Source organism: Equus przewalskii, chromosome 26, assembly GCF_037783145.1.
Source record: "Equus przewalskii isolate Varuska chromosome 26, EquPr2, whole genome shotgun sequence".
Classification (NCBI taxonomy): domain Eukaryota; kingdom Metazoa; phylum Chordata; class Mammalia; order Perissodactyla; family Equidae; genus Equus; species Equus przewalskii.
Window position 1 is genome coordinate 20,910,186 of NC_091856.1, and position 23,323 is coordinate 20,933,508.

The 23,323-nt window shown below is 43.5% G+C and overlaps 2 protein-coding genes across 11 annotated transcripts in view; one reads left to right on the plus strand and one right to left on the minus strand.

Moving 5' to 3' along the window:
* Window positions 1-23,323, minus strand: part of ASTN2 (astrotactin 2) — an 827,990-nt gene that overhangs the window by 185,909 nt on the left and 618,758 nt on the right. The gene's annotated exons all lie outside the window — the stretch shown is intronic.
* TRIM32 (tripartite motif containing 32) lies at window positions 8,742-21,436 on the plus strand. Of its 4 annotated transcripts, none has more exons than XM_070596249.1 (2): window positions 8,742-8,862; window positions 18,355-21,436. In XM_070596249.1, exon 2 carries the CDS (start codon window positions 18,432-18,434, stop codon window positions 20,391-20,393), a length of 1,962 nt encoding a protein of 653 aa, XP_070452350.1. In that variant the 5' UTR covers window positions 8,742-8,862; window positions 18,355-18,431; the 3' UTR covers window positions 20,394-21,436. The 4 variants fall into 4 exon arrangements, with proteins under 4 accessions (XP_070452350.1, XP_070452349.1, XP_070452352.1 ...); XM_070596248.1 differs by having other exon boundaries at window positions 8,781-8,862; window positions 18,352-21,436; XM_070596251.1 differs by lacking the exon at window positions 8,742-8,862 and adding an exon at window positions 8,885-9,146 and having other exon boundaries at window positions 18,352-21,436.

The following is a 23,323-nucleotide window of genomic DNA, read 5'->3' on the forward strand; positions in this document are numbered from 1 at the left end:
CTAAGTATTTTCATCAAAATCTTAACAATACTCAGGTTAAAAGATCACCTTTGAACATGAAGACAGGCAATAGTTTTGGAGAACATGTTCAAGGTGAGTTACTTCTTGCATTAGCTCCCTCTTCCCTGTAGCTGTGCTGTGAGGGACACAGAGAGAGACTAATGAGCCCACCCATCAGTAAATAAAATCAAAATAAAGGGCTGAAATCCATCAGGGATTCCCTGTCTTATCATTGAGGAAATCAGTAAAATTAATACTAATAATAGCTAGAATTTTACAGGCACATATTCCAGGCCAAATGTTCCGCTCTTTGCTTTGCATATATTATCTTACACGGTCTGTGTAAATCCTAACAACGAGAGGCAGGTTTCATTATCGCTTTTTAAGAATGAGGATATGGAAGCTCACAGAGCTGAAATCAGGGGCTGGAGAGAACTGGGTTTCCACTCGGACCCGTCTTGTTCCTAACCACTTCTCTACTATCTTCAGCTGCCTCCGTTCTGCCAGATGACTGGAGATTCAGGCCTAGGCAGTTCTAAATTCTGGAAACTGAACGTGCAACTTCTGTTACTTCTGCCCATTGCATCACAGTGATTAGCAGTAAAACCCTTAAAATAAAATCAAGGGACAATCAACAGGGAATTGGTAGAAAAGCTACGGTGCATCCACAGAATGGAGTCTTAAAAAGGAATTCAGACAGTCTTTATACGTGATTTGGAATAATCACAAATATGTTTTATTAAATGGAAAAAGCAAAATGCAGAACAGTGTTTATAGTGCTTTCTTTTAGGTAAGAAAAGAGTATAAATATATAGATATATGTATTATCTAAATATACATGAGATTTATATATAATACATATTATATCTACACACCGATTACACACATAAACAGACATATTTTTTCACTAAAAAACACTGAAACAATCAAAAAACTAAAAAAATGGTTACCCATGGGGTAGCAAGAGCATAGGGTCAAGGGGACAAGGATAGAAGCCAGAGTTTTTTGAGTATATCAAAAAAGAAAGCCAAAAACAATCTACAAATTATATGCAAACTAAAAAAAAACCTAGCTATATATCAATTTGTGGCATAACCACACAAATAAATAATTTTGTCAAGTGGCTTTAAAATGCAGCACTGTTATTTTACATGCTTAGTGAGAAACATTCCAAAGGAAAAATTATTTGCAAATAAATCTTAAACTAGATGTAATGACTTACTGCTAGTTGTGATACTGGAATCATTATTTTGAAACTATTATGTGTATATCATGGGCTACAGCAAACAAGGCATTACTTTCCTGTCATTAGGAACTAATATTATCAGCATAATAGGCACTCAGTCCAGGTATAAAGTCAAAGAAGTTGAGAAAAATTCTGTACACTGAAATTTCAACTTGAAATCATATAAACTTATGATTTGTTTTTCTCTTTTTAAAAAATAAACATTTCATAGCTCTGCAAAGGTCTAGAAGTAATGGCAACCTAGTAGCAATGAATATCTTGAATGCCCAGACTCTTGTTTTTAAATACCATTTCCCACTAAAAGGAACAAAAGATTCTTGGAAAGATTCCTTATTCCAAGTCTGGAATAGGTATGGTGCAAACTGAGCCTGGGATATCTTGCTGTGCCAAAAAGCAAGATAGCTGCCAAAGACTAATGTGGTCATTTCAAAAGGACGTAGAAGCCAATTTAGAGGGGCTCACACTGGCCTAACATTGAACAAATGGAACATCAAAGTGAATAACGACTGCAATTGATTGAAATAGATCAAATAAATAAATTTCCTGTACTTCATAACATTCCTCAAACCAATGATCCTCACCACTGGAGATGGCTAGGAGACCAGCTCATTAGTCTGAAAATTGATAGAAGAATCAAGTATTAGTCAAGCTTTTATCATATGAACTGGATTTCAGGGTAACCAAATTTTTCCTTATGGAAATATTGTAGATAATAACAGCAGGAAGAATGACAGAATTAGAAAATTACCATTTTGCAATCCCTAATAAAATAATAGGTCTAGGCAGCTATCATCAATGAATCCTAAAAACATTAGCAGAAGGGCTAATGGGAAAATTTCTACTTGATGGAAGGGATTTATAGTACCTGGCCTGCTGATCAATCTTAACATCACTAACAGTTGTAAACCAGACATTACGTGCCTTTGATCTGATACCCCAGGAAGTACACGGCACGGCCTGCCTACTTCAGTTTGCACTCCTTGGACCCATGGATGGTATTCAAGGCTTTGTGAACTTGTACAGGGAAAAATATACATCTTTATTTTCAGTATCCTCTAAATGCAATTTAGCATTTCCTTAAATTATGAATGCAGGCAACAAACAATAGTAATGTAGCACTTCCTATGAACTGACACAAATTCATATATATTTCTATCACATTACAGTTGCTACAAATATTTCTAAATATTTATGTTCAACACTACTTAGAAATTATGATTGTTATTAGACTCTCCACTAGATCTTGTCATTAATAAAGCAGCACATATATTACTACATTACAAATTTTTTTATATTTCGATAACTATATCTTGATATAATTTCTTTCCCATGTAGTCTCCACGTACTTAACTTTATGCATTTAAAAACATTATTCTGATAAGGGAGTCTATAATTTTCATCATTCTACACAAGAGGTTCATGGGACAAAAACGTAATGAATCCCTAGGAGAGAGGAACACGTTTAAAACACACCAAGAGGAAGCAATCAGCTAAATCTGCAAAGTGGAAAATTCTAAAGAACAAATGAGTCAATATCTTCAATTAATAACAATACAGGCAAAATTGCAGATGCAGCTATTATAGATTAAAAGGGAACTAATACAACATGTAGACATTTTGATCCTTATTTAAACACACCTACTATAAAAAAGATATTTTGAAGCAATTAAGGAAATTTGAATATCAACTGCTAGATGTGATAATGATGTTGAGATGTGTTAAAAAAAATAATTATCTGCCAGAGATACATAGTGAGCTATTTATAGGAGGAATGACAGGATATCTGGGATTTGCTTTAAAAGACTCCAGCGACAAAAAAACAAATTGGGGGTGAGGAATAGCTGAAGCAAATTTCGCAAAATATTGACAATTACTGCAGGGTGAAGGGCACACAGGGACTCAGTATGCCATTTTCTCTCCTTGCATGTGTACTTTTCTCAAAAAAACACTGAGAGAAAAGGGCTGCCAGAAGGATTACACAAAATCAGTAAAGTAGAACGAGGAGGGATTTTTCATATCTATATTATGTATGGTTTTGATGCTTTCTTCTAAATGCATTTTCACTTGTTTTATGTTTAAAACGTTTTAAAAATAGCAATAAAATTCCCCTACTTTTAGAAAAATAAATTAGAATAATGGATAGCATTGACATGAAAAGAATATGTGGGGCAGAGGTGGGCGGGGAGTGTTGGGGAAAGGTGACTGTTTATCTGTTGCCACCCAGTCTTACAGATGGAGTCTACAACTGATGGAGAGAGTAATGGTAGACACCATAAAGAGAAAGCTGGCTGATATCCTGGAGCCAAGAGGACAGGAAATTTGGACTGGGCTTGTGATGCAGGGCTTGCAGAAATAAGACCCATGGGAAAATTCCCAGCAGCCCTCATTTAGCATTGAGTTGAGTTGACGTTGATGACACGACACAGGGAATGTTCTCTGGGCAAGACTTCAATGCTACCAACATTTATCAAGCACCTACTCAGCCAGTGTTTGATTACTGCTGACCTTTGACCATCTACATTAGTTCAAACCATTGCAAACTGGGTCTGGTCAATGCACATAAATGTGTATGATATTAAAATCAACCTTAGGAATTCTGAACCAGCTGTTTTCATATCAGCTCAAGGAAACAAATCAAAAAGAAAAAAAACAAAATCTCCCTCCACAAGGACATTTTGCAGTCTTATTTGTGATGGTTAAATGTTCAAAGATGAGCTTGTCAACTTGACAAACTCATATAGCTAGTTTGATAACTATGAAGGCCAGAAAAAAAAAAGGGGGATTTTAAGCATTTTCCCATATTAAGTAAATAAAATGTAAAAATCTGATATTTTTTAGAAAAATACCTGCTGGATACCCAGCATGATAAGAATGTATGAATGGATTAAAAAGGAACTGTGTAAATGTTGATACTTATATAAACATGACCAATATAATGGTTATATTAAGGTGGTGGAGAAAGTTGACTCTTTTTAAATGCTCTTTTATGCTTTAAATTTAAACTGAATCCAAGCATCTATTGAGTACTTACCATGGACCAGCTATAGGCTAGACTGAGAAAAACACAAGGATTGAGTATGGCATACGGAGATGAGTCAGAGTTTCAGCAGAAAGTAGAGTAACAACAGACAGACAGATAGATGCATAGAGATACATAAATAGAATGAGAAAGGGAGGGAGCCAAGAAAAGAGAAATGGAGGGAGGGAGAAAAGGGGAGAGGGAGAAGGAGGCAGGTAGGAGGGAGGGATGGAGCCTCTAAAAGGCCTGCAATGATCTTACCTCCGGATGCACGCTGCCTATTATCATCTCTTCCATTGGACTAACTTGCTTTTAACCAACAGAATATGGCAACATTGAGGGGATGTCACTTCTGTGATTAGATTACAAAAGATTGTGACTTTTGTCTTGCTTGCACACTCTCTTTTGCCGGCTTTGATGAAACAAGCTGTCATGGAGAGGCTCATGTGGCAAGAAACCGAGGGCAGTCTCCAGCCAAAAGCTGGCAAGGAACTGATGCCCTCAGTCCACCAACCCTTAAAGAACTGAAACCTGTCAACAACTACATAAGTGATCTTGGAAACTGATCCTTCCCCAGACAAACCATCAGATGAGACCCCAGCCCTGGCCAATAACTTAACTGCAGCCTTGTGAGAGACCGTGAAGCAGAGGATCTAGCTGAGCTGTGCTCAGATTCCTGACTCACAGAAACTGTGAGATAAGAAATGTGTATTGTTTTAATATACAAAGTTTTGGGATAATTTATTATCCAGCGATAAGTAATACAGATAGATATAATTTTATATTATTTCATGAAAAGTCTAGCAATCATAAAACACCTAGACTGAGACAAATTTGGTTAGGATGTACTAGAATTTTAACTCCTCACATTTTCTCCCTTATATTCTAGAAGCAAGAAATTCCTCTTCCTCCTCAGAATTCAGTTGCTAATAAAGGAAGAAAGGGAGAATATTTTGTCAACAACAGTAATAATAACAATAATAATAATAATGACAATAGTAGCTAATATTCATAGAGAACTTACTCTTTACCAGGCAGTGCTCTAAAAGCTTGAGATCTATGAAGTCATCTAACACCATTCCTATGTGGTAGATAACTACTATTATTCCTATTTTGCAGAGATAGAAAGGAAAGTACAGAGAGGCTAAGTAAGTTGTCCAAGGTTACACAGTTTGTCAGCTGCAACAAGGTACGAAGCATTACTTCAAATCATCTAATCTATTCCGCAAAATAACCTTCCAGGTGGGTGGAACTGGGGTTCCAATTAATATGTGACCCCAAAGTCCTTGCTCTTTCTAGACATAGTGGTGGACTTAATAGGCAAACTTATTTGTAATAATAATAAATGCAATACAATGAAGATTACTACATGTTAGGCAACATCCTAATATCTAAGTGCTTAACATCCAATGTCTCATTTTCTCCCAACAATTCTGTGGGTTAACTATTGTTATGCCCATTTTAAAGAGAATGAAAGAGAGGTTAAACTAGAAATCTTCTTTGTAAACGGAGAAAACAATACTTAGCTCGTATGGTGATGCTATTGGGTGAACTGTCCCCTGAAAAGAGATGTTGAAATCCTAACGCCCATTATGTCAGAATGTGACTTTATTTGGAAATAGGGTCATTGATGATGTAATTAGTTAAGATGAGGTATTGGATTTTTAATTAGGTAATAAGGAGGTCATATTTAATCTGACTGGGACCCTTATAAGAAGACACAGACACAGACAGAGGAGAATGCCATATGAAGATGGAGACACACGAGGAGAAACAACCACAAGAGACTGAAGTTATATTGCCACAAGCCAAGGAATTCCCGGGCCACCAGAAGCTGGAAGAGGCAAGGAATGATCCTCGCTCAGAGACTTCACAGAGCATGGCCTCGCTAACTCCTTGAGTTCAGACTTCTCTCCTCCAGAACTGGGAGAGAATAAACTTCCCTTGTTTGAAGCCACCGAGTTTGTGACACTTTGTTATGAAAACCCTAGGAAACTGATGCAGGTGGTTTCAATGGTAAACGGTCTCTGCGGTTTTCAGCAAACAGGGTGCTAACTCCCCAGCTGGTCTGAGAAGAAGGGTCTAAGTGAGGTCTCAAACTATTTGACAGCAACTCTGCCATCTCCCCACCTGCAACACAGGCCCCTGTCCAGAGAAGCTCCTTGTCATTCTGCTGTAACAGGCCGCTCTGAGTCTCTAACGTGGCAGAAATCCAGAGCAGAGGGCAATTCCTGCTCTTCTCTGGTGATGCTGCTCAGACCAGCTCGAGTGTCTTTGCCTTGACAGGATCACACTCTGTGGTCAGGATGACAGCCATGATTGTCCCTGTATTCCTTGACTTCCTAAGCATTGTTATCTCTCCTTCTCTCTTTTGAGTTTTAGAACAAACCTTACTCAATAAAATAAAAAGATAGCTGGTGTCATAAAATGTGGGTAAGTCTTTGGATGGTGGTTCAGAGTGTGTCATGGGCCTGACTGGCCTGGCTTGGACCCCAGCCCTACCACTTCCCAGGAGGTGACTGGAGGCAACATACTTAATCTCGCTGAGTCTCGGTTGTCTCTTTTGTAAGACGGAGCTACTGATGTCTACTTGAGCCACTATTGAGTGGATTAATTGTGACACGTGACAATATCTGTGAAGCGCCCGGTATATTGCTAGTGTTCAAAAAATGGTGTGCTCTTTCCCAACTGACCCTACTGAGTTGTTCTGCAGCTGGAATAACTCTAGGTCAGAAAGGGAACGAACGTGATTTGCCTAAGGTCACATTTCTGAATCTGACTCACTCTGCAACTCTTATGTGCTGGGCACTGTGCTAAGAGAAGTGATGACAAACGGGCATTGTCCTTCAGCCCACTAGTGAAGATTGCAGGGAAGTGGTTAATTAGATCCCAATCTAGTATGTGCTTTGTGAGAAATCATCAAATTACAAGTGCTGCTACTTGCTGAGCATGCAGAGAGCACCTTGGAGTTCCCAGGAGCTCAGGAAGGTGGGAGAAGCAAGCACTCCTTCTCCCCTGGCCCTGCAAGGTTCCGTTTGCATCCACTGGCTGCCAATTTTGAGCAAAACCTGCCACAGGGCCCTTTAGCCCCTGACTGGGCCCCCTCCTGACTCAACCTATTCCTGGCCTGTCTGGTCAAACCCTGGCTAGCCCTGGACTGCAAGTACATCCTTGAAGTCTCAGATAGCTCCAGAGCTCTATGCTAACCCAGGCATCCAGAGCCCCCAGACCTGTTCAAAGGATGCCATGAAGTATACCAACCCAGCCTCCTATTGCCTTCAATATCTGAAATGCTGGGGCTTCTGGAATCAGCAGTCTCAAGAGTGTAAGAGCTAACTGCAATTAAAAAAAAAATATATCCTCAATTAAGCGAAAATCTCTATATATCCATAATCTTGGTTAATCCTCATAGCAAACCTCATCTCCTTTTAGAGATAAAGAAATGGACAGAGAGATTAAACAAGGTTAAGAGAGTGGGTTCTCATATAGAATCAAGTTCCAATCTGGGCTTTATACTTATGAACATGTGGCCTTGCTGTTTAACCACCTGGACATCAGTTGCTTATCTACTAGGGTCATTGCGAGGATGAAGAGAACCATCATGTGAAGTGCTCCAGCCCGACACGAAGTGCTCAAAGATGTAGGTTTTGCTACTGTTTTTGATCGCTGTTTTGTCATTATGTAGGGTCACATACCTAAGCGGAGTTTCAAGTCCAAACCCATCCTACTCCAAACCCCTTCCCGCTCCTAGGCTATACTATATGGTCACCTGCAAGAGCCAGTAATTGGCCTCAAACTACCTATACCTAAGCGGCCACAGGTCCTCGCAGCCAGTCGGCCAGACCACCTCCCACATGGGAAGACTTTACCCTTTCCTGGCTCCCTCAAAGCTAGACTTGGATTTGGGTTCCTGGGTACCTTCGATCTGCAGGGAGGAGAGCTCTATCTAGCGTGCATTCCTGTATCCACCTCTGCTGTCGGCCTCCCAGCTGAGCAGGAGGAAGACTCCTTGGGCAGAGCAATTTGTTCAACAGATAAACTTGTCTCTGCGGCGGCGTGTCACAGGGAGAAACGCCGGGCCCGAAGAACTACCTTTCTAAGCGAGTTCAGCTTCCGTGCTGGCCCCAGAGTGGAAGTTGCGGTCTTCCTTAGCCCATTTCTCAGATGGGAAAGCTGAGGTTCAGAGAGGCCTTCCTGCGAGGCGCCAGGCTTTGTTGAGGACCACTCCTGGAGGTCGTGGTTTAGCGACAGGGTTGACACACATTGGAGTCGGACACACGAGTTCTGGTTTAGCTCCTGACTCTGAGGGAACTTGGGCAGGCCCCTTTCGCCTCAGTTTTTTTATCTGTACAACGGAGACAGATAGCTGGATGACGTGTTCCTAGGGCTCCGCGATTCTTAGCTGAGAGCTCTCCCCTACGCGGCCACTCCGCCCGCCGGACTTCAAGCCCCAGCATGCGTCGGGGGGCGGGGCGCAGTGACGGACAGGCGGCTCTGCGAATTGGTGCCCACTAAGGGGCGCGCGCCGGCGCGTGCGCAGAAAGCGACGGGCGGGTGGGCTGGCGGCGGTGGACGCGTCGGAGCGGCGGGCGGTCAGGTAGGGGGCGGGAAGGAGGGTCGGGGCCGAGGGACCGCGGCCGGAGTCGTGGGCGGTGGCTGACCGGCGGGGCAGGGGGCTGTGCTAGCGTGCAGCGGCCGGGCCACGCCCAAATGGCAGGGTCTGGGGAGCGGATCTGAGGGGCAGGGCCGAGGTGGGGATGGGGGTGGGGCGGCGAGGGGCAGGCTGCGGAGGGGACCGAGGAGCTCGGAGGAGATGCAGCTCCGGGAGGGGAGCGAGGGGCTCTGAGAAGATTCGCGGTGCAGCATCTCGGGAGGTATGAGGTAATGTGGGGGCCCTGAGGAGAGACGGTGTGCAGCATCTGGGAGATGGGAGGGGATCTGAAGGCTCTGGAGGGATCAGGGGTGCAGAATTTCGGAAATATAGAAGAAAATTGGGGAGCCCTGATGAGATTTGGGGTGCAGAATCGCAGGAGACTTGAGGGAATCCGTGGGCAGTAGGCATGGAAGGGGGAGCAAGATCTGAGATCGGAGGGAGCAGGGTCTGGGGCTATCCTAATTGCTAAGGAGGAGGCGTTTTCCCAGGTGGACTCTGGGGAAAATTGAGGGGCTGAGTTCTTGGGGGGCAATATCTTGTTAGCAAAAAGAAGGGACCTGCCTAAGGTTTGAAGGCAACCCGTGCCGTGACATGGGATGGGTAAAAGAGGAAGGAGCAAGGTTGGAGGGTGACACACTGCCTGCTGGAATGCAGGGGATGGGGACTCAGAGTGAGGTGTGAGATTGGGGTGTTAAGCTGGGATGCAGGGTTGAAGTCTGCGGAGACGTAGAAACAGGTTAAAGGAGCTATGTCAGAGGGATTTGGGCGCATGAACGCAGAATTGGTGAAGGTTGCAATATAGAGTCCAAAAGGCTGGAATTCTGTATTGTAAGAGAGCTGGGAACAGGATTTGGGGCTGGTTGAGTGGTGGGGTGGGGACATATCATCTGAGCTATAGAATTAAAGGACTCCGAATAGATTTGTGGATTGGTGTCTTGGGATGCTAAAGGAATTTTCCTGAAGTCTCTGCATGGGAAGGGAGGTCTGGGGACCCAAAGACCTAGAAGTAATGCATGAAACGATATATGAGTGTATGAACTTTAGCAGGGTTCAGGGGTTCAGCAGCAAAGTCATAAGTCTTTAGAGATCAGGACTCCTGAAGGAGAGACAGAATCTCCCTTTTCATCAGGCAGCCATGGTCCTGCCACTGCCTCCACTGTGAACCTGGGCCTGCTGAAAGTGGTAGGCTTGGGGGAAGAAGAGAGTTGTCAAAGGGGGCATGAAGCAGGAGACTATTCAAGGTCATCTGCCTAAGTTCCCCTTTCCCTGTGCCTTCAAATTGTGACAGCACTTAGTGTGTGAGACCTCCAGGGGATGAGTGGAACATGATCTCAGGCCTTATTTTGCTCATCAGTTAAATAAATAGATTGAATTAATCCTATGTAAGGTCCATTACAGCTCGAAGAGGCAGTGGCCCTGTGAATGAGGTGTTTGGGCTCAGAGAGAGACACGAAAAGGTGTACAAACTCATATGTATTGAGCATTTAGTCCTGTGCCAAGTTCCAAAGCAGTGGTTCCTAACAAGGGGTGGTGTTGTCCCCCAGGAGACATTTGGCAATGTCTGGAGATAGTTTTGGTTGTCATAGTTGGGGTGTGGGGTACTACTGGCCTCTAGTGGGTAGACACCAGGGATGCTGTTAAAACATCCTACAGTGCACTGGATAGCCCCCACCATAAAGAATTATCCAGCCCAAGATGTCAGTAGTGCCAAAGATAAGAAACCCTGCTCTAGAGTCAGATATACTGGATTCAAATCCTGGCTCTATCTCTTCCTAACTTTGTGATCCTGAATGAGTTACTTAACCTCCCTGTGCTTGACTCTTCATCTGTAAAATGGGGTTAATACCAGGACTTCCATTGTAGGACTATTGTGAAGATTCAGTGAAGTAAATGATAGTGCTAGTATTTGGTGTATAGTTAGTGTTCAAAATTTAGTAGGTTTCAATTTTTATACCTACTTTCTTACTCAGTTTTTCTAATATCCCTACTAAGCAGGCTCTAGTATATCCAGTTTTACATATAAGGAAACTAAGGCTTAGGAATTGACTAAGGTTCCTTAGCTGGGAATGGCAGAGTGAGGCTCAAATTCAGATTTCTGTAACCTTGTATATTCCTGCTCGTTTTTTCCTTGCTGGGGCCTGCTTAGTCTTATCATCTCAGCCCATTCCCCTCAGTGAAAGGACTGCTCAGTGAGTATGGCTGATATCAAATGAAACTCTAAAGGGGATAAATCTGATTAGGTAGGGAGTAGCCCTGGACTTTGTTCTTCATTTGCTCTTAGACCAGGACCGGTGGGTAGATAAGGGGAGGAGCTTGAGGTTAGCAGGAGGATGACATGAATGGGACTAGAGTGTGAGGTATGGAGACCACTGGCTTGAAAAAATACCTCATACCAGGGATTGAAGCTGAAGGCATACTCTCCAGAGTAATTACTGTTCTGAATGATCTCTTTGGGGCATCTTTCCCCTAGGACAGAGTCACAGCATTTTCTGTCTCAGCTCCAGGACTAGCTACAGCATTGCTAAAGCCAGTTGAGAAACATAGTAGGACTATAGGTCAGAAGGCAAGAGACTGAGCTGGAATGTCCACACACACCCCTAAGGAAAATTATGTAATGGGAATTGAATCAGCCTGGGAATCAGAAGCTTGAAATCCAAAACTTCTTCCCCTGCTGCTAAGTTACTAGGTGATCTGGGACCACCTGCCCTTGTCATCTTCAGTCTAGTAAAAATACAAATAGCTCCCATTTATTCAGTCCTTACTATGTGCATCTGTCCTGCCGGTGATCCTGCCAACCATCTAGGTGTTGTGCCCCATTTTACAGATGAGAAAACTAATAGGTTGCATAATCCAAGGCTACATAGCAAGTGGCAAAGTAGGGATGTGAGCCCAGTCAGTTCTGTCTGACTCCTGAATTACTTTGCACTAGTTTTATTAGAAAGGCTTTTCCAACACTTAAGAACCCATACGCCTATGTCGAGAGAGGGGTTGGTAGTCAGAAGTTTACAGGGCCCTTGAAGTGGATCATTGTCTCTGTGACACTCCCTCCATTATGTCCTGGAAGAACAATCAGATTTAAAAATCATTCCTAGGTGCCTTTACCAGCCTGTCAGCCAGACTCTGCCTGGAGCTAATGGTAGCCTAATCGGCTTGGGAACTGTAACTCGTCTTTGGAGTGGGTGTGGTTTTATGGCTGTGAGTTGACACACCTGGATTTGAATCTCGGTTCTTCTACTTCCCAGCTTCGAGACCCTTGGACAGATTGTTTTTCTCCAAGCTTTAGTTTCCTCGTTTATAAAGAGGAATAACACATACTTCACATGGTGGTTACGAGAATAAGAGATAATGTATAAAAAGTGCCTGACAATAAATGGTCGTTTTCTGAGAAGAAGGCAGTGCTGGAAGGGAACTGAATGTTGGTTTGCCAAATTTCGCTGACCCAAGGAGCCGCTGCGAGTCTCCTCCAAATTCCCATCCCTTCGTGTGCCTTTCCCAGGATCTGCTTCCTGATCCTTTAATCAGAATCTCATGATTAAATGAGCATGTGTTGTCTGCAGAAAAAGAAACTGAAAGAGAGTTGAGTGGTTTGAGATGAGTCGGAGGTCTGCTGAGAAAAGGCTGTTGATTTTTCCCTTGTCCTATATTCTTTGAGGCATATTGGCAGCATTGGTGTTACCCAAATGTTTGTGGAAGATGCCAGGGAACCTTTCTAGGTCCTGCAGTTTTAGAGGAAGACAGAGAACTGACAAGCATTTTTCCAGCAAAGTCTGTTATTGATTTAACCTGCCCTTGACATATTTTGGCTATTTCCTTTCCCACAAACATTTCCTTCTGGGCTGTTTTGTGTGTCCTAGACTGGTCCACCTTTGGGGTCCTGTCTGTGTTTCCCTATAAGCCCCCACCTGTTGAGTTTATCTTAGCTGTTTACAGGGGCCTTAAATGCACTGAGTAATTTAAACTGGATTTAGGACTGGTGAGTGTCAGGTGGGGAAGTCACTGACTTTCTTAACATCAGTCCTGCTAGCCACTCCCAGAGAGTGACCATTGGCTTCTGGAGATGGTTATGCGCTTGATTAGCATTCCACTCAAATGCAGGAGGAATCTATGCAGTTTAGAAAGCTGTCCTGAAAGGAAATGTGATAAACCTTGCAAAAAACCCAGTCAAACCAGGGAAGGGGGTGAACAGTAGGATAGACCTTTATGTCTTGTAAAAGGAAATGCAGTACTATTTTATGTGTTTTCTAGTTTTTGGGTGAAGAGCTCTATTCACGTCTGGTTTCATGGGGCTGGACTCATACTAGGTGCCCAGTAAAGATTTGTTTAATTAATTGCTTCAAGTTCTCCAGTTTTGCTCATGGCCTAGGCCCCAGGGGGCTGATAGAGGTAAAGGAAGTAGAGATAACTAGAGAACTACCCTGTGGTGGGGCCTCAAGCATTGGATGGAGATTTGAAACCTTAGGTCATCTCTCTTCCTTTGATTCTGAGAGCAGGTAAAACAATCTCCCAGGAAGGCTCAGAATTTTTGTTTTTGAAATGTATGTATCTGTTATCTTGGGTACCATCTCCCTGTTGAAAAGTGCCTGTTCGTTTCTTCTCATAGGCTGGGTGGTAGCTGCCACTGCTATTCCTCAAAACTATTATTTACTGCACTGTTAATTGCATGCCTGGCTTGGTACTGTCCTAAGCGCATTATACACATAATCTCATTTAATCTTTACAATAACCTTGTGAGGAGGCTACTTTACAGCCCTTTTTCTTAGATAAACTGAGAACTAGAGAGGTTAGGTCACTTGCCCAAGTCTCCACAGTTAAGTGGTAGAGCTGGGATTCAAATCCAGGAAGCCTGATCCCTGAGCCCGCTTTCTTAATCTATATCATACTGCCCTCCCCCAGTTCTTGCCTTTTAGCCCTAGTTCTGCCGTATGATTTATGAGGTCTTGGTTTCTCTCTCTTGATCTCAGTTTACTCATCTATATTATTCCTTGAGATCACTGCTAATTCTAGCATTCCATATTTAGTCTGTGCTAGAAGGAGCCACAGCAGCTTATTTCCTGGGCAAGAGAAGTTGTGAATTCATTTGCCCATCAGTTTCTAGCATGGGTATCTAGTGCCCTCAATCAAATTCCTTCAAAGCTGACTGGTCCTTTTATTAATCCTTATGTGCCTTTATGTGCCATGAAAGGAGAGACTCTTCATCCTTTCAAAATGGCAGTAAACTGAATGCTTTAATAATACTGTACTAGTTGTTATTGTTGACACCATTCTTGATTGTTACTAAAATTATGATAAATAACAATCTTTCATTACATACCTACCAGTTTCTAGGCTAAGCACTTTATATGCATTATCCCTAGTTATCACAGTAACCTTCTTATAAAGTAAGAAAACAGGTCTAGTGAAGTTAAATAACTTGCCTACTGTCCCACAACTTGTAAGTGACAGTGCCGACTTGATCCCAGTTCTGTCTGACTTCACGGTTCGTGCGTTTTTTGGTTTGTTTTTGCTTTTTTTCTGCTGTGCTGGTTATTTATATCACGGACCGGGGAAAGCATGGTGATGCAGAAGCGGCTAGATCAGGCTAGGATGTGACTGTAGAATTCTCCTGAGTCTTAGGGCAGCCGGGGCAAACACAGCTTAAGGGTAGATTCTCATCTGGAGGTGAAGAGCTGGGCTAGTATCAGTATGAGATGTGCCATATTAATCATGAGATCAAAGGAGTGGGAGGTGGGTAAGCTGAGGTGAGAACGACGTGAGGGGTCAAGAGTTGACAGTACAACGTGTACAAGAGGAAACACGTTGAAGGTATCGTGAAGACAGCCAAGATTATAAATAACATGCTGGGGGTTCATCTGATTGGTTTTAGATTTTACGGCTGGCAGAAAATGGGCAGCTAACTTAAAGACTTGGGATGCTACGACAATTTCTTTCACCTGTCTAGTCTCTTCAGGGAAACTAAGTTCAAATCGACCTTCCATTGGAGTCATTCTCAGAATTAACAATAATTACTGGATGTGTCCTGGATGAGGGGCTGTATTTGCCTTAGCTTCAAATCAGGCTAGGATCCTGCTGAAAGCAGTGTTCCCAGGTTGTGGAAATGGGAGACATGGTTTAGGCTCTTTCCAGGTCTGAGGCTGTCTCCATGCCTGATGCTTTAGTGATGGGAATTCGTGTTTCCCTGGCAAAGCAGGGCAGCTTCAGGGCAAGACTCCTTTACATGCTTTTCTGCCTCAAAAGAGCCTAGTGAAGCTGCAGACAGCTGAGATAATTTGGGGTACGGATGTGGCATAGTAAATTCATTTTTAAAGTGGATCGCTGAGACAGGGAAGCAGGGAGCTTTTTAATTGAAGGAGGTGATATGATATTCCAGAAAGCTGGGGAATGAATTTGCTGGTATCTTTACAAGTTGGCAGACTTGTTTAATTAGCTGATCTGCAGTGCCAGCTCTGGGAAGAACAGATGTCCCTGTGCATTGTAAGGTAACATGCTCTGGATCCAAACACCAAATGTTGCCCTCAGTCTGTTGTCCCAGATGATGGAAGAGAGCACTGAAGCTATTTTACTGGTTTAGAATTGAGAAGGTTTGCCTGGATCCTGAGCTGAGTTTTCTATCCGTATTTCTATATTGTCCCCAGACCTATGGCATTTAAGAATTCAGCATTCACAGTTTCCGATTTTCGCATGAGATCTTCATGATATGCGGTAATGTGTCATTTTGTAGAGGCATGGATTTGAGTCGTAATAGCTTGCAAGGCTGGTGTGTGGGAGTAGGTCACTCAGCTAATAAATCAATCTAAGCCAGTCTACAGCAGCTAACTCTCATAACTGTATTACTGTTCCTCCTTGTGGAGAAAATTATATGCTACAAGGCTGCATTTCCCAGAGTATGGTCTAGAGAGCACTTGTTAATAAGTGTTATATGACAGTAAAAAAAAAAAAAAAAAAAGCTTGAAATAATAGTAATGTTGGGTTAGACAAAGTTAAACTTATCTGTTTTGTGGGTTCTACTAAGTTTGAGCTATGTGACCTTCAGCCAGTTTTTCTGAGCCTTAGTTTCCTCAACTGTAAAATAGGATAATAAAAATAGTACCTACTTCAATGGGTCATTATGAGGATTAAATGTGATTATACGAAACATCTAGCATAGTATCCAGCAGATAGTAGGTACTAGATAGATACTATTTCCTCTCTAGTAAAAGAGAAGTGTAATTTCAGGGAGGTGGGATTGCCTTCAGATAAATTGTACATGTCTCCTGCTGAATATTTGTCAGATTGCATTCAAAGCTAAACGTGACGGAAATTTGTAATATGTATCTCTGCATTGACTCCCCTTCTTCTGTTTGCCTGGAGGAAGAGTTGACATTTGCAAAGCTTGCTGCATTGTCCGTAAAACCAAGCATGCTTGCCCTCCACCTCCTTCTCCTTGATGGTTGACCGGTTGACCATCTGCATATCGTGAGACTGCACAGGTGCAGCTGTAGGATTTGCATTTAAGAAGAGCTAAATTTATCTATGTGCCTCACCTTACTACATCTATTCATTCTAATTTTGGTATAAATTGACAATGACATAAGGCTGCAGAGTACTGAGATCTCGTGTTCTACTTCATGAGCATGTGTGGGTTAAGGAGGGTGGGAGTATTGATGGCATGTACTCTGTAAAGCAGGGGGTATTCCAGGCCCAAGATAAATTGTCTTCATGAGGCGCTACCATTTTTTTAGTCATCTGGGCGTGAGTCTTCTGGCTGTCTTAGCTCTACCGCTTCCCCACCCTAATCCACTGAGTTTACAAATCTTAGTGATTGCACTTCTGGAATATTGCTCAAATGCATCTTCTTTCCATTTTCACAACCTGCTGCCTAGTTCAGGCTCCCAATTACCTCCCCCAGGCAATTTTGCAGTAGCTTCCAAACTAGTTTCTCTGCTTTTTTTCTCCACTCCATTCAGCTTTGATCATATCAGTTCCTGCTCCAAAACATGCATTGCTTCACTATGCCCATCAAAATGAAGTTCAAAGGTCTTATTTTGGCTCTGTAGACTTTTATCATCATTCTCCACTTCCTAAACCGGTTACTATAATCCCCCTATATTTTCCCACAATTTTAACCTAAGGATGAGAGAAGAGAGACCTAAAATTTAAGGGCTTTTTGGTGCTGAGCCAAATGTTAGCATTGTATACACTACATATACTATCTCATTTAATCTTTACATTGACCTTATGAAGGCAGCATTATTCTCATGTTACAGACGAGGAAACAAACCCAGAGAGGCTGTGTTCTCTTCTCTTTCTACTTCTGGAAGTTCTTGTCCTTTCCCTTGTTTTCTAACCTTTGTTAAGACTGAGCCCTTTGCCTGGTACTCCCTTTCTCCTATCTCCACATATCTATGCATCCCTCAGGTGTCTATCAAGTGCCATCTCCCCTCAGAAAATTCCATTTCCTTTCAAGTTAGAGTGAATCTCTCCTAGCCCCCATCAAACTTAGTTCATATTTCATTTATGATACTGCTTTCTGCCTTAATTATTATTTACTTAGTTCTTGTCTTCTTTCCTAAAGGTTGAGCATCCGAAGGGCAGAATTCATGTCCTGAAAACTTTAGTGTCAGTATAGTACATGGTCCCTAGTCTTAAATGGGTGGATAGGTGAGTAGATAGAGGGATAAATGAGTGGAAAATACATGTATTTTCTGACCTAATGTTTTGCTGATCAACTAAAGCTAATCATCATCATCATTTTCTGTTTCTCTGGATGATCCCTAGGCCCCCAAACATGACACAGTAAACTCTATACAACACAATAAAAAAGTCTCCATGCTCTTGCTCACTCAGTTTTCTTTGCTTAAAAGGCCTTTATCTATCTTGTTGCCTTGTTTCTTTCAAGACTATCTCAGGAGTGTCACTGCTTCTGGGAAGGCTTCCCCTGTTCCTCTAGGCAGAATCCATTCATTACCCCACCCGCTGTGCTCCTGCAGAACTTTGCGTGTAATCCTTTCCTGTACGTAAGTTTTCTAGTAATATAAATTATGAATTTTAGACTTCTCAAAATATAAAAATAATAATGAACATTTATCAAGCATACTACTTTCCAGGTGCTATACTAAGTACATCGTATTCATCGTACTATTTAACCCTTCCCAAAACCATATAAAGTAGGCAACATTATTATTTAAATTTTATAGTTGGGTGATGGGAAACTGAGCTTTGGGAAGTTTAGGTTACTCCTTTAAGGTCACACAACTAAATATCCTGAATTTGAATTTTTATCCAGTATGCAATGCCTTGTCTGTTTTGTTTCCTTGTGTGTCACCATTACCTAACACAGTAAATACTTGTTAAATAAGTCAATGACTGAATGAGTGATCATAGTTATTCTCTAAATGTTTCGTGAGTGAATTAATTCTTACAGGCAATGGAATAATGGCTTCTTTTTCTCTTTAGCAGGATTTGACCTTCTGGAGCATGAATACTAAGCTGTTCAGTTCTGGGCTGTGCTAGCAGGACCCTTCAAAGGAAGAGCAATGGCCGCAGCAGCAGCTTCTCACCTGAACCTGGATGCCCTCCGGGAAGTGCTGGAATGCCCCATCTGCATGGAGTCCTTCACAGAGGAGCAGCTGCGGCCCAAGCTCCTGCACTGTGGCCATACCATCTGCCGCCAGTGCCTGGAGAAGCTACTGGCCAGTAGCATCAATGGTGTCCGCTGTCCCTTTTGCAGCAAGATTACCCGCATAACCAGCCTGACGCAGCTGACAGACAACCTGACAGTGCTGAAGATCATTGACACAGCTGGGCTCAGTGAGGCCGTGGGGCTGCTCATGTGCCGGTCCTGTGGGCGGCGGCTGCCCCGGCAGTTCTGCCGGAGCTGTGGCGTGGTGTTATGTGAGCCCTGCCGCGAGGCAGACCACCAGCCTCCTGGCCACTGTACACTCCCTGTGAAAGAGGCAGCCGAGGAGCGACGACGGGACTTTGGCGAGAAGTTGGCCCGTCTGCGGGAGCTTATGGGGGAGCTGCAGCGGCGGAAGGTAGCCTTGGAAGGTGTCTCCAAGGACCTTCAGGCAAGGTATAAAGCAGTTCTCCAGGAGTATGGGCACGAGGAGCGCCGGGTCCAGGAAGAGCTGGCTCGCTCCCGCAAGTTCTTCACGGGCTCTTTGGCTGAGGTTGAGAAGTCCAATAGTCAAGTGATAGAAGAGCAGAGTTACTTGCTTAACATTGCAGAGGTGCAGGCTGTGTCTCGCTGTGACTACTTCCTGGCCAAGATCAAGCAGGCCGATGTAGCACTACTGGAGGAGACAGCTGATGAGGAGGAGCCAGAGCTGACTGCCAGCCTGCCCCGGGAGCTCACCCTGCAGGATGTGGAGCTCCTTAAGGTGGGCCATGTGGGCCCCCTCCAAATTGGGCAGGCTGCTAAGAAGCCCCGGACAGTCAACATGGAAGATTCCTGGGCCATGGAGGCTGCAGCCTCTGCTGCCTCTACCTCTGTTACATTTAGAGAGATGGACTTGAGCCCCGAGGAAGTGGTTGCCAGCCCTAGGGCCTCACCTGCTAAGCAGCGGGGTTCTGAGACAGCCACCAATATCCAGCAGTGTCTCTTTCTCAAGAAGATGGGGGCCAAAGGCAGCACTCCAGGCATGTTCAACCTTCCAGTCAGTCTCTACGTGACCAGTCAAGGCGAGGTGCTGGTTGCTGACCGTGGCAACTACCGTATACAAGTCTTTACCCGCAAAGGCTTTTTGAAGGAGATCCGCCGCAGCCCCAGTGGCATTGATAGCTTTGTGCTGAGCTTCCTTGGGGCCGATTTGCCCAATCTCACTCCTCTCTCAGTGGCCATGAACTGCCATGGGCTGATTGGTGTGACTGACAGCTATGACAACTCCCTCAAGGTATACACGTTGGATGGCCACTGTGTGGCATGTCACAGGAGCCAGCTGAGCAAACCCTGGGGCATCACAGCCCTTCCATCTGGTCAGTTCGTGGTAACTGATGTGGAAGGAGGAAAGCTCTGGTGCTTTACTGTTGACCGAGGAGCAGGGGTGGTCAAATACAACTGCCTCTGCAGTGCCGTGCGGCCCAAATTTGTCACCTGTGATGCAGAGGGCACCGTCTACTTCACCCAGGGCTTAGGCCTCAATTTGGAGAATCGGCAGAATGAGCACCACCTGGAGGGTGGCTTCTCCATTGGCTCTGTGGGCCCTGATGGGCAGCTGGGTCGCCAGATTAGCCACTTCTTCTCGGAGAATGAAGATTTCCGCTGCATTGCTGGCATGTGTGTGGATGCTCGTGGTGATCTCATCGTGGCTGACAGTAGTCGCAAGGAAATTCTCCACTTTCCTAAGGGTGGGGGTTATAGTGTTCTTATTCGAGAGGGGCTCACCTGTCCCGTGGGCATTGCCCTCACGCCTAAGGGGCAGCTGCTGGTCTTGGACTGTTGGGATCATTGCATCAAGATTTACAGCTACCACCTGAGAAGATATTCCACCCCTTAGGGGATGAGAAATATCCATTTCTTCTGTTCTCCAGCCAACTTCCCTTCCGTTATTCCTTGATTGTTGGTGGTACCGTGGAGTACACCCAGTCTGTGTCCTGATTCCAGCTGGGTAGTCTTAGAATTTTAGAAGCTCTGTCTTAGTTTATTTGCATTATTTCCCCCCCTAAATATAGAGCTTTAACAGATGCATTGCCCCAAATAGGAGACATGGTGGGGTTAGCTGAAGCCTGATTAGAACTCAGGCACTTCTGAGCCTTCAGTAGAGAGCCTTTTGCCCCTGTATTTGAAATTTGCCCTTGTAGTGACTCTTTGTTGATTTTCCTCTCTTTTGGCTTTAATGACATGACCCTGGTCCATTATTTCCTTCCTATTATAATGTGCATCATCTGTGACACTATCTCTTCAACCCTGCTGCATTCAGTGTGCATGCTCCCGTGGGATCTGCTCCACCTTTCAGTGACATTTCAGACATCGTATCCTTGTGGCATGATGTCTCAGGTCTGATCACCTTTACTGGTGTGAAAGCTCATTCATTTAGCACCACCAAGGGAGATATACAGTCCCTTTGGGAAGCAGTACCTCTCAGCTCTGGGGGTTTTGTGCCGTCTTGGATTGGTCTCTAAGTGCAGATGTGACAGAATGGTTTGACCCTAGTTGGTTGGTCTTGCAGGGTTTAGTCTGGACATTGCTTGCCTTTTTAAAGGAGCATATGGATTGGAATTATGCCAAAGCATAGGAAGATGAGAATAAACAAACATAAATGCTAACACAGACAGCAAACACTCTTGGATAGTCTCTAGGGCTCCTCATTTTTCATACTACTTCTCTCCACTGACCTGTGCTAAGAGTTGTCTGCAGAATTGTACAACACAGGCCAGGGCCAACAAAGTGGGGAGGTGGGCACATCTCATTTTCATTACTAAAACACAAAACTGTTGGATCCTTATTCTGTATCTTCCTCAAGTGAGTGCATAATATTTGGTTTCGGGATTTATTTCCATTCCTCTGTCAAGCATTAAATAATTGATAACTGTTTCTTCATCACTGGTGTTCACGTCTTTTAATTAAATAAGGAATTGGGGAGGTGAGGAGAGGGATAAGTGGTACAGTGCTGTTTGGCTTCCATATCTGACACTGCATTCCTTGAGAGCATTAAGGATCTACCCAGGTCAAAATTCAGCCAAAAGCACCATTATGTAAAGATAATCCAGCTCTTACTCCCGCATACATGTGTACAGAGTCAGTCCCCAAGGTCTAGAGTCACAACACCGTGTTCTAAACTGAGCCTCCACCATCTGCTTTACCCTTATAATTACAGTTCAAAAAAGGAAGATGCTTTGTGCTTTTAAGACCAGAGGTGGTTGAGGGAATTTGTGACAAGGTTCCTCAGGCTTTGGTGTTTATTAAGCAACATAATCTTGCTCTTTAGGTGCAGGGCTGATGGCAAGCCAAAAAGCTATTACCTTGCTTTCATGGAAGCAAAATTTGCTAAGCTGAGCTACTCAAAATTGGTTTTTGGTGGTGGCATCGTTTTTTTGGCTTCTGTTGTGATAGCTGCCAAAGGATAGGAAGGAAGATAATTAAGTGATCTTAAACTAGTTTGTCTTGTGCATTTCACCTAGAGAAAGCCCCATGTTCTGATTATGAAATTGCACCTGATTTTCAAAGATTGTTTAATTGAGAGGAAATTGATCCAATTAAAAGTCCATCACAAATGACTCCATAGTTATTAGAGCCACTTTATCTGTGGTAGCAGCTGGCAGCAGGAGATCTATGTTTGCTGTCAGTGGGGGACTTGCTGAGGCAGTAACAGTGGCCGAAGCCTTTGGCACATGGTTTGCAGCAGAGACATGAATATAATATTGTGGGCTGGCTTGATGTAAACGAGGTCAGGAGGCCTCTAGCTGCTGATGCTTTTGGAAGAAAGTGCCATCACTATTGGCATTCAGTGTTTAGGTACCCCCCATCTCTGAGCTGCGCTCATGCCTTGGCCCTTAAGTACAGCGGGTATCTGCTGGCTCAAAATGGAAATAATTGTGGTCTGAATATTTTTGTTTTTTTGACGTGAATATTTTAGGCTGTGCTTAGTTCCGTCAATTTTCAGCTATCTACCATGTTGACTAAATTGCAGAGTATAACCGCGAGAAACTAATTTGCTCCATTACAGCAGGGTTTTTTGTTTGTTTGTTTTTAAGCAGCAGTACCCTTATTCAAATAGTCTTAGATGCAAGTCTGTCATGTACAATAGATCAAAGAGCAGCTGCTCTGGTTGAAGCAGATCTGTGGACTTGGAGAACAGGCTTTATCCCCTCACCTAACCTCCTGTGTGCCATTGCGAAACTTGAGTATCTACAGATCACTTTCTGAAAAAGCAATGAACTACAGCATTGCTTATCTTCCAGTTCCATCTTATTCTCCACATGGCCATGGGCAAGTCATTTAACTCTTCCTATTCTGGAAAATGGTGAAAACAATCCCTGCGTCTGGGAAGAGCATAAGATGTGAGAGAACAGATGTGAAAATACCCTGTCCAGTCTTGGCTTACTCAATAAGCAGCGGCTATTATTCTCTTCTTTTCATTGAATTGTTGCAGAGTGGCGTGAGGCTGTGCAACCACTCCAAACAATACCTTTCCTCTTTCCTATTTTACAGGTTCCTATTTGGCACCAAAACCTTTCTCAGGCATTTCCTCCCCCTAGCTTCAAGTCTCCACATAAATCTGGTCACCTGTTCCTTTTTACTATCTATCACTCTACCTATTTCAAATTTCTATTACTGTATAAATCACTATGTTGCAATTATTTGCCCACATATTATATCTGAGCTTTATTACGAGCTAACTTTTTAGTCTCTAGCTACAAGCACATAACATGGTGCCTAGTGCAGAGTCGGTCCTCAGTTTTCAGTTGGCTGTGATTGACTTGACCT